This window comes from Dendropsophus ebraccatus, chromosome 10 (assembly GCF_027789765.1).
Source record: "Dendropsophus ebraccatus isolate aDenEbr1 chromosome 10, aDenEbr1.pat, whole genome shotgun sequence".
Lineage (NCBI taxonomy): Eukaryota > Metazoa > Chordata > Amphibia > Anura > Hylidae > Dendropsophus > Dendropsophus ebraccatus.
The window spans coordinates 89,453,230-89,465,729 of NC_091463.1; the positions used below are offsets into that span (position 1 = coordinate 89,453,230).

At 44.9% G+C, this 12,500-nt stretch overlaps 1 protein-coding gene across 1 annotated transcript in view; it reads left to right on the forward strand.

Annotated features, from left to right (window-relative positions):
• LOC138766527 (pneumococcal serine-rich repeat protein-like) overlaps nt 1-174 on the forward strand; it is a 63,665-nt gene extending 63,491 nt beyond the window's left edge. The window contains exon 22 of the mRNA XM_069944118.1: nt 118-174. Within this exon, the coding sequence (XP_069800219.1) occupies nt 118-174 (57 nt within the window). The remainder of the gene's footprint in view (nt 1-117) is intronic.
• The last annotated feature ends 12,326 nt before the right edge of the window (nt 175-12,500 follow it).

Sequence of the window (12,500 nt, forward strand, 5' to 3'; positions counted from 1 at the left end):
GGGAGGTACTATAGATTCGGTTAAATTTGGAGGTACCAATGGTTAGACCCCTATGAATAATTGTACACTATATAGTATATGATACAATTTATTTTACATACTTCTTTTTCCCGGCAGCTAATAGCATTTTGCAGCTCCTCCTCTGGAACGTACGCTGTATCCAGTATTCCTTAGTGACCGACGCTGAAATAGGAATAGAACATGAGGGAACATGAGAGAAGCCCATAAGCCTCAGGGACGACCGTTACCAGCAATTTTGGACAATCGCAGAAGTAAAACGGTGGTGAAAGCTCAACCTCATGGTCCCGACAGTCAAAAGTTCTCATTGCACTGTATTGCACATTAGACTCAAAATATATATTATAACGATATTTAATTTATTCATAATAGTTCTAGCACAGTAATGGTTATATATAGTGTATTATGAAAAGTAAAGTATTAAGGATCAGCCTACGAGGTCTTCTCTACAACTGTCTACAATGGTCTATGGTACTGTTGCCAAGTCCGAATACCGCTCACTTTAGCAGCTGGCTTGTGGATTTCTGGGAAGTTTGAAGACATATCCTGCCACTGCGACAGAATGATAGTTACTTTCAAAAAAATTCACTGTGGCACTCACCAAGCTTCGGCTTTCAAACTGTGAACTTTGTTAGGTTAAAAACATGGTCTCGGGACGCATAGATGTGCAAAAGCCATTTCGCACACCTCCTCTGCATACTACCGCTCGGCCCTTTACAATAAACATGAATTCCTTCCTAAATCTAAAGGTGTTCACATAATTATGTATTTGGCTGCATATAAGCAGCTAGTCAATCCATATAGAACAACAATGGATGGAGACATGGAAAGTGTTATGAGATTGTGGTCAACTAAGTATCCTGAATTACTGGTTAAAATAACTCTAAATGGTATACAGCCTTCTTATAACTCATCAGTGCAAGCCATGGATTTGTTGAGTATGGCTTGCGAGTTCTCTTTTTTATCTTACCTTGAAGTATGCCTCTCATGGGCCACACACAAAGAAATCATTGACAGTTTGCACTACTCATAGCAAAATATTGATGGTGTGACCGAGAAATGTGGTGCCGCTGATATAATCTGATGGTGCTCAGCTGAACATAAGGAAGTCCATTCAAGTATAGCTAACGCAGAGAAAAAATACAGCGACACTCACCACTAAAGGAATCTTATTTTATTCAATATTAGCTATGGCCACATGCAGCGTAAGAGCAACAGCTGATCCATGGACTCTCACCACTTTATCTGGAGCCAGGTGATGACATAGGTTTCATCAAGTAAAGAATGCAGGTGTTACTCTTGGTGGGATTTGAACCCAGGTTCACAATGTTGTAAGGACCAATGTTAAACACTGAGCCACCTATGGTTCTATCTCTGCCCTAAAATCAGATTATTATAACTCAATTCCATCATATATTAAACAGGGAAACGAATATAATTATTATCATTATCCTTATTGTTAGTCTAACTATGTCTCCCTACATTTCTCCACCCTCTGATGTATGGCCCTACCATTATATATACAGTGTAATGCATATACACACAACTCTCCTAAAGACATCTAGTTTTTATGGGTGTGCAGACAGAATGGTCACACTGGTGCCTGAGCCGTCCAAATGGACATATAAGAAGACAAGAGTATTATAAAGACAAGGAGTTACATGGGGCGGGTACTGCTTCTGGCCAATCAGCATTCATCTTCATTGGGCCAATCTGTGCAGAGCAGAGGGACACATGACATCACTTCCTGCATTTGGTCTCTTTATTTGCTGTTACCAAAGACCAAATGACTTTAGTGATGGAGCCTCAGCTGCATTTTCCAGTAAGTGAGACACCTAGTGGCTGATTTTATAACATTGTATTTTATGCAGAAAACAAAAACAAAAAATAAATGAAGTAAATTGCGGTAAAGATGAAGTAAAGATTAGTATAGTATTAGTATAGTTGTATGTTACCTCCCCTGCTGATTTACCATTATTTATTGGAAATGGCAGTGCCCATTTAACAACAGGCCATCCAGTCATTGTACATTTGTGTATATAGTAAATGTAATATTTTATATTTTATGTATTTTATTCACTCAGATAATGTTGGCCTGAGCATCATACGCTGCTATTGATGATATTGTCACCGTTTTTAACATGTAAAAAAATGTGATTAAAATATTAATTTGTGAAGCATAAATGAAATATTGTTTTTCTTTTTAAGACACTGAGATAGGGTACAAATAAACACTAGGGAACTAAGAGCATATACTCAGTGACAAAAATACATAAATAAGTAAATAAATAAAATTTTATTGATTGCTGCAAAGGTCCTCTTGTATTTATGTCTCAGGCAGATATGTAATGATTATAAGTGTGGTCTTATTAGACACTGGATCTGCTGTATAAAAATACTCTCAGAGGCTACTTTATGATAGTGTATATCTTGGTGAGAGCTTGTTGACATCTACAACACACTAGAAGTCTTCACCCAGTTGTCAGATTGTGGACTGTGAACCTGTTTGTCTCCATGCCCAACTGTCTGCAGGGCTGGATGAACATGGTGTTCTTTACGCGTTTCGGGTCAATTGACCCTTAATGATGGGTCTGTTGTGGCTGGTTAAAGGTATGGTGGCATATCTGAACATACCCAACCCAATTCCTAAAATGCAAATGCTGGGAAACCTGGTCCCCCGTTATGGCGTGTGTAATCCAAGTTGCTGCCGCTGGCAGACCATGTTCCGAGAAGTTCGTTAACACATTTGGGTATATCGAAGCACTATAACAGATCACTTTATCGAACCGTATATACTTACTGCTTACATCACATTACATGATAAAAAAGTAATTATAAAACGTTTCCATAACAAATAAATACAAGCATGAAGTACGGTAAATATTATGTCTTGGAACCCTTGGACACCATATCTTGGAACTGCTAAATAAACATGTTCCCCAAGTAGATCATCCCCAACCAAACTGGGAAAGAAATAAAAGGGGAAGGTAAATTTCACTATTTATGAGCTTGATCCTGTTTTTTGTAAATGAATAAATAATGTCATAAAAAGGATTAGCGTCTCCCTTTCTCTTCATAATCAACCAGATACAAAACCAAGCAGTAACAGCCTAGTACTACCAGGGTGAAGAAAAATGTAAATTGCACATCAAGTTGGTGTGAGATGATCATAATAAATAGGCAAAAATCGAATATAAATATATATTGCCCCCAAATACCCATGTACCTCAAAGTAAAATATCCCAAATAAAAAAAAAGAACAGAAAGAAAAGATGAAGAGGCTGCGGGGGTATAAATGTATCTGAACAGATATCCACCATTATGTCAAAGGAATAGGAAGAACATAGCGTAACCTGAGGATCATAGATATTATACAGCTATAGAAATTGCATTCACTATCATCATACAATGTGACATTTCAGTGAGCTGCATCACTATGTTTATGTATTATGTATGTTTTATTTATATATATATATATATATATATATATCTATATATATATATCTATATATATATATATATATATCTATATATATATATATATATATACGCACACCCCCACTCGTGCAACCTTAATCATATAACGTTTGATACAGCTGTGTCTCATAATAAGATCATCACAACCCCCCCCCCTTGTGAACTTACCCCTATATTATCATTGGTGTGATGAGCACTACTCTCAGGTCACGTCACTGGGGTAATTACCACTATGAAGTGTATAAATCTACCACATAGATTCACATACAATCCCCTCTGGAAGAATTATGTTGGATTATTCACATAGGTTTTCCTGCGCCCCAATATCTCATACAACTATATGCTGCCACCACTTATACTGTCAGATGATAGGGGCCTATTATGGATATCTCGCTATATCCAAACTTCCACTCTCATCTCCATATAACACAATGGTAATGCATTCATAAACATAAGTGCAATACTAAAAGTAATAGATTAAAAACAAAAAGATTACAACAATACACACATAGGCTATGTTCACACAACGTAATTTTCGTGGGAATCACGGCCGTGATTTCTGCGGTACTTACTTGGTGCTGCAGGCTGAGGGAGTCCCGGTCGGAGAGTATACACATGGGGGGAAATGTATGAAAAAGTGTAAATGCCTGATTTGGGCGCAGATGGGGCAGATCGGTGTAAAAAATTTTGCAAGTAGTATTTTTGTGAATATTTTTTTCCCATCTGCACCACCTTTGCCAGTGGGGCGGAGAGGAGGCGTTACGGGGGGGGGGGGGGGGGGGGGGGGCGCAGCAAACAAAGGGGGCGCGGCCTATGCGTGCATCGCATTTATTATTTTTCCAGTGAAAGAATAATCCTGAAACCTACGCCTGCTAAATAACCTCTACATAAATCCCGTGAGCTCCGGAGCTGCGGTAACATTTGAAAGCCCAGCGTAAAAAACACTGTCCTCCATGGTATACACTCCGGCCGGGATCCTTAGTGGCGCTGTAAAAAACTGACATGTCAGTTTTCTGCGGCTGCTATTCAGTGAATACTGGCCGCAGAAAAACCTGTCAGTTCACACAATGGAGCAAGCGGCTCCGGCAGCTCGCTCCATTGTGTGCAGTGGGGCGAACACGGATGCGCCCGCATCAGAACTCAGTGGCGCTAAGGATCATCCGGCCTGTACTGCAATACCGGCCAGGATGATCTTCTCTGACCCGGCCGGGTCACGGAACGGCCGGTCTCATACAATGTATACAGTGATGAAAGGAAGAAAAAAAAATAAAGTGAAATAAAGTAAAAACAAAATTAAGTGATATCCTGGCTGTGGGTTACAGCAGAGAAATATGGGCAGCCCCTACAAGGGTAGTATGTATCCCCCAAAGGCTATTCACACAACGTCTAAAAAAAAAGAAAAGGCATGATCTTTTCCTATTTAAAAAGACGTCCGTTATTGCCCCGATTTTACTGACTGCAATGCATTGTATTGAAGTCAATAGAATAACGCCCGTCCAATGCACAGAATGTATAAAATTATGGGCGTTATCTGCGCGGCCGTCATAATAATGATCATGTCAATTATTTTCGGACGTCTATTGCAAACAGCAGATTTTTTTTTGTTGTTGTTCGCACACAGTTTTTCTTTTTTCATCTTTTTTACTTTTAAATTCAAAGACTTTTCAATTAAAGACACAACCAACGGTCAATTAGTCCTGACCTAGAATAATGTACCAGCAGCTGTTATTGCAGTGGTGACATCACTGAGAGGACACCAGTCACATAATAACAAAGGACACCCCTCTTTTTATGGATTTACCCTTTGGTGTATAAAACCCACAACAATCATAGAAGATTGTTGGCAGAAAAAGACCACCTGGTCCATCTAGTCTGCTCTATTAGTATTTCCCTTCTTATAATCTTAGGATAGATATATGTATATACCAGGCAGGTTATATTCTGTTATTGTAGATGTACCAACCACATCTGCTGGAAGTTTGTTACAAGCATCTACTCCTCTTTCAGTAAAGTAATATTTTCTCACGTTGCTTCTGATCTTTCCCCAGACTAAGGCCCCATTCACACGTCCGGAAAAACTGTCCGGATTTCCAGACCCATAGGATTACATTAATCATGGACACCCTTCCGGATTTTTCTGGAAGGGTGTCCGTTCCGGAAAATAGGTCAGGATTTTTTAGATCCTGTCATATTTTCATCCGGAATTCCGGCACGGACGCCCCCATAGAACTCTCTGGGAGCGCCAGAAAACAGGACGCTTTCCTGATGTACATCAGGAAAGCGTCCGGAGTTCCGGATTGGCCGGCCGTCCGACTCCCCCAAGCCCCCTACCTGGCATCAGCGCGCTGCCCCGGACCCTGGCAGCGCTGGATCCTGGGACCTCACCGCTGCCCTGCTGGCTGCCTGACCTCTCCGTTCATGCCCCCGGACCAGGGGCGCTGCTGAGGTCTGGAGGGGAGTCAGGATCTAGCGCTGCCCGGCCTCCGACCCCCTATCCCTCAGCGGCGCTGCAGGCCCCTGGTCCCACCATCACTCCCCTCTCCCCTGCACCTGGATGCCAGCCCCCTCCCCGACCCCAAACCCCCATTCCCTCCCCCTCCCTCAGCAGCGCTGCCCGGTCTCAACTCCCCCAACCCCCCGCGCGACTTTAGCGGCGCTACCCCCCCCCCCCTGCCCCCCCCCTACGAATCCCCTGCGCTGACCGGCCCGACCCCCATCTCACCTCGGCATCCTGCCACCTCGGGGACCTCAACAGAAATGAAGGAGAACAGCAGGATCCAGGACAGGTGAGACTACCCCTTAAACTACTACTCCCATCATGCCCTGATGGCCATCCATGATGGGAGTTGTAGTTCTGCAACCTGTGGCCATCCAGGTTGCAGAACTACCGCTCCCATCATGGATTGCCATCAGGGCATGATGGGAGTTGTAGTTTTGCAACCTGCGGTCATCCAGGTAGCAGAATTACAACTCCTATCATGTGCTTAAAGGTTGACATGGTATAGGAGGGGGGAGACAGTGGCACAGTAGAACTACATCTCTCATCATAGTGTGTAATAATATGCAGGACTACATCACATAATGGGAGCCAGGGCCGGACTGGGACTTAAAATCAGCCCTGGCAATCAAACCCCAGCAGCCCACATACCATATCATGGTATATCAAATCTGCTTCATTTAGCCATGTCCCCCACTACTCCCTTAAAGGGAACCAATCAGCCCGTTTGGGCTGATATGGTTCCCTTGAGCATTGTATAAAGCACCTGGAGCGGCCCCGGCACGTACCGACCACGGCCGCAGCAGGTGCTTTATAACGGAGAAAATGACTTTTATTCCCCGGCTTGTGACTAGATACAAGCGGGGAAGTAGTCATGGTGGTCGGCTCCCCGCTCGTATCTAGTCACTGCGCTCTGCCTGTCAGCGTGCTCGGCGGGATGATTGACAGGCAGAGAGGCAAGTAAAGGACCTCTCTGCCTGTCAATCATCCCCTCTGAGCGCGCTGACAGGCAGAGCGCAGTGACTAGATACGAGCGGGGAGCCGACCACCATGACTACTTCCCCGCTTGTATCTAGTCAAAAGCCGGGGAATAAAAGTCATTTTCTCAGTTATAAAGCACCTGCTGCGGCCGTGGGCGGTACATGCCGAGGCCGCTCCAGGTGCTTTATACAATGCTCAAGGGAACCATATCAGCTCAAACGGGCTGATTGGTTCCCTTTAAACATGTGAACCCCACCATCAGCACCTAAAAACAATGCTATAACATGATCTGCTGTGGATATTTATGTGTTTATTTCAACTGATTAAATCAGAAGCATCAAATCTGCATTGGATTAGGTATGAACGTGCCCTTAAAGGGAACCTGTGAGGTCTATACAAGGTGCACAGCTGTAGATCCCAGCGTACAGGTCAGGGACCGGACCTTTAGTCCATTGTAAACCCTTGTAATCATTATTTTCATTACCAGCTGAAGTGTCACAGAGGCGGAGCCACAGCAGCACCTTCTGCCCCCTCCCCTTCCTGCCCTGACTGATGGGCGTATAGGGTGCTGCTGCTGTTGTGAATCTTTAGTTGGTAATGAAAAGGACAATTATAAAAGTTTACACTGCATTAAAGGTCCTGTCAGTGATATCTCCTCACATCTGTCTGCTGAGATCTACAGCCCTAGACCTGGTACGGACCTCACAGATTCTCTTTAAAGGAGAAAAACATGGCCACCTTCTTCCAGAAACAGTGGCACACCTCAGTTTGTGTGAGGTATTGCAGCTCAGTTCCATTGAAGTAAATGGAGCCAAGTTGTAATACCTCACATAACCTGAAGACAGGGGTGGTGCTGTTATCTATCTATCTATCTATCTATCTATCTCCTATCGATCTATCTCCTATCGATCTATCTATCTATCTATCTATCTATCTATCTATCTATCTCCTATCTATCTATCTATCTATCTATCTATCTATCTATCTCCTATCTATCTATCTATCTATCTATCACCTATCTATCTATCTATCTATCTATCTATCTATCTATCTATCTATCTATCTCCTATCTATCTATCTATTATCTATCTATCTATTATCTATCTCCTATCTATCTATTTATCTATCTATCTCCTATCTATCTATCTATCTATCTATCTATCTATCTATCTATCTATCTATCTCCTATCTATCTATCTATCTATCTATCTATCTATCTATCTATCTCGAATTTTCTGTGCATAATACTGTCATAGTTAATAACACCAGTAAGCAAATATTATCCCCATACTGTACACGTTACTGCCATACTGTCACTAAGCAAACCCACCAATATTTCCTATACTACCAGTATATAAGTAACAAATAATATCACCACGCCATGAGCACGGCCATTATCACCACATAGTGACTAATACCGCTGCACTGAGACTGAATATAATCCACTATATAAAACACTAGTATTACCAATAATACCAGAATACACAGGACGAGTAATACCATCACACATGCCCACTACCCTCAGCATACGGTGACTGGATAATACCACTATACCATCACACCATGCCCACTACCCTCAGCATACGGTGACTGGATAATACCACTATACCATCACACCATGCCCACTACCCTCAGCATACAGTGACTGGATAATACCACTATACTGGCACCAAATAACAGCCACTATATAAAGACCAATATTCTCCCAAAGCAGTGACCAGAGAACACAGGTGTCACACTCCAGCCCTCCAGCTGTTACAAAACTACAATCCCCATCATGACTGGACAGCCAAAGCATGACGGGAATTGTAGTTTTGCAACACCTGGAGGGCCTGAATTTGACACCCTGATACAGATGTAGATCCCAGCTGTATAAAGGTTCTGCAGACCTTATACTTGATTATAGTGCAATTACATCCTGTCACTCACAGTAGGTGTCTTCTCTGCATGAAGAGATGTCCACTTTTCCTTTTCTTCTCCATCTGGCTCCGGCCATCATGAAGGCTTCTCTGGCCATGATTCCTCCCCACGGGATCTGCCAGACAGACATTTTAGGCTTCTTGCTCCAACAACATCTTCCTCTATACATCCTCATCTATACATCCCTCCATATATAATAGCCTCCCCTCCCCGCTGCACATCTCTCCATATAGAATAGCCCCCCTGCTGTACATCCCCCCCATATAGAATAGCCCCCCCCCCCCCGTGCATCCCCCAATATAGAATAGCCCCCCGGCATCCCCCAATATAGATTAGCCCCCCCTGAACATCCCCCCATATAGAATAGCCCCCTGAGCATCCCCCCATATAGAATAGCCCCCCTGAGCATCCCCCCATATAGAATAGCCCCCCTGAGCATCCCCCCATATAGAATAGCCCCCCTGTGCATCCCCCCATATAGAATAGCCCCCCATGCATCCTCCCATATAGAATAGCCCCCCCTGCATCCCCCCACATAGAATAGCCCCCCGTGCATCCCCCCCAATATAGAATAGCCTCCCCTGTGCATCCCCCCAATATAGAATATCCTCCCCTGCATCCCCCCAATATAGAATAGCCTCCCCTGTGCATCCCCAATATAGAATAGCCCCCCGTGCATCCCCCCAATATAGAATAGCCCCCCCGTGCATCCCCCCAATATAGAATAGCCTCCCCTGTGCATCCTCCCATATAGGATAGCCCCCCTGTGCATCCCCCAATATAGAATAGCCTCCCCCTGTGCCTCCCCCAATATAGAATAGCCCCCCCTGTGCATCCCCCCCAATATAGAATAGCCTCCCCCTGTGCCTCCCCCCCAATATAGAATAGCCTCCCCCCAATATAGAATAGCCTCCCCCTGTGCCTCCCCCCAATATAGAATAGCCCCCCTGTGCATCCCCCCCAATATAGAATAGCCTCCCCCTGTGCCTCCCCCAATATAGAATAGCCTCCTCCTGTGCCTCCCCCCAATATAGAATAGCCCCCCTGTGCATCCCCCCCCAATATAGAATAGCCTCCCCCTGTGCCTCCCCCTAATATACAATAGCCTCCCCCTGTGCCTCCCCCCCAATATATAATAGCCCCCCCCCCCCCCTGTGCCTCCCCCCCCCCACCATGGCCACATGTTAAGGGGTTAAAAAAAAAAACAACACATTCTCATCTGTCACCTCGCTCCCGGCAGCTTCTTCCTTCCGGTCCCGGATCTTTAGTCTGCAGCCTCTTCTCCCTGCTGCAGCGCGTTGGCGGCGTCTCTTCTCACAGGTCCTCAGCGGCGCGTCAGGGAAGTGACGTCAGCCGCTGGGGTCCTGTTAGAGGTGCCTGCAGACGTGCCTGCGCGCGGCACGTCTGCAGCCCCGGGCCAGCCCTGACACCTTCCAGCTAGGAAGACTGGCCGGCCACAGGAGTGACTGACAGGGCCGGGGGCCAATGGCTCCCTGGCTCTGTCAGTCAGAGGCAGAGTGCGGCCGCTGCAAGCTGTGAGCGTTCATCTTGAACGCTCACAGTTAAATGGCCAGGGCGCCGCCCCTGGAGAGGCTGAATGAATAGCGCAGCGGCCGGCTGCGCTATTCTTGCAGCCGCTGCTGAGGGCCGGCGCACATGGGGGCCAGGACCGGCGCCCCCCGGATTTGCAATACTGGCAGCCCAGCGGGCATTTGCCCGCTTTGCCAGATTACCAATCCGGGCCTGATGGGAGCTGTAGTTCTGCAACAGATAAAAGGATGAAACATGGTATGAGGGGGAGATGGTGACACAGTACACAAGGGGGTAAGGGCACACAGGGGCAGGAGGTGGTATGGTAGATGAGGGGGAGACGGTGGTATGGTAGATGAGGGGGAGACGGTGGTATGGTACATGAGGGGGAGACGGTGGTATGGTACATGAGGGGGAGACGGTGGTATGGTACATGAGGGGGAGACGGTGGTATGGTACATGAGGGGGAGACGGTGGTATGGTACATGAGGGGGAGACGGTGGTATGGTACATGAGGGGGAGACGGTGGTATGGTACATGAGGGGGAGACGGTGGTATGGTACATGAAGGGTAGACAGTGGTATGGTACATGAAGGGGAGACAGCGGTATGGTACATGAAGGGGAGAAGGTGGTATGGTACATGAAGGGGAGACGGTGGTATGGTACATGAAGGGGAGACGGCGGTATGGTACATGAAGGGGAGACGGCAGTATGGTACATGAGGGGGAGACGGCGGTATGGTACATGAAGGGGAGATGATGGTATGGTACATGAAGGGGAGATGATGGTATGGTACATGAAGGAAAGACGGCGGTATGGTACATGAAGGGGAGACGGTGGTATGGTACATGAGGGGGAGATGGTGGCATGGTGCACTAGGAGCACTATGGGTACTTGTGATGTATGTTGGCATATTAGACCATATTGAAATCACTTTTTTTTTTCTCATCAGGAAATCCTGAAGGTTTTTCCTGATGGTTTCCTAAAAAAGAATTACTGTCAGGAAATCCTGATACTTTCCTGATGACATTTGAGGCCTCCTGATCAGGATTTCCTGACAGTAAAAACTGACACTGACGTGTGAATGAGGCCTAAGGCTACGTTCACATCAGCGTTTGACCATCTGGCACCATTCCGTCTACCTTTTCCGTTTTGGAGTAAGCAAAACGGAAACTGTCAGATCAGTTAAAATCCCCATAGATTCTCATGATATATTAGTGTGCTCCGTTTGCTCTAATTGTGCTCCGTTTGCATGCAATCCCGTTCAAGATCAGTTTTTTTGAACGGAAGAAAAAATAGTGTTTGCAGTATTTTTCTTTCCGCTTTAAAAAACGGCTCACGAACGGAAAGTGCACTTCCGGTTTTTTTTACATTGTAGTCAATGAGGACGGATCTAAAATGGAAGGTATTTCCGTTCACATCCGTTTTTTTTCATCCGTTTTTGCACTGAGCATGTGCAGAAGCAGCAAGAAACCAAAGAAGAAAAATAAACGGATAGAAAAACGGATGCAAACTGATGTAGAAAAGACAGTTTTTTTAAGCCAAAATACAAACGGACCATTAGAAAAAGATGAACATTTTGCAATCAGTTTGCATCAGTCTGCTCATCAGTTTATGCTCATCTGTTTAATTAATATAGACGGATCTGTTAGAAAAAAAGAAAAACACTAGTGTGGCCGAGCCCTAATCTGTCACCGTGTCCTCTTGTTCTTTAGTTCAGTTTTTTCTAAAAACATTTCCCCCCAGGCTATCTGGGCATTTCCTAAGCAACCATTCGATATCAAAGACTGCAATCGGCCCATGTTATCCGCCAATACTTAATATGACGATTTCTGAGGACCTATAGCCATGATTTTGACAAATATATACAGTGGACATTCCCCAATCTTATTATGACAAGATTTTCTTTGATATATAATTTTTCCTTTGAACTCGGTTCTATTTTAGACAACTCATAGCCAGCTGAGGAATGTGGGTGAGTATCACAGGTGTGAATCTGTGTCCCTAGTATAGGTGTAAACCTTTACTCGCATTAGCACTATTTACAGGAGGGGGGCCGTATTTAAAGTGTACTAC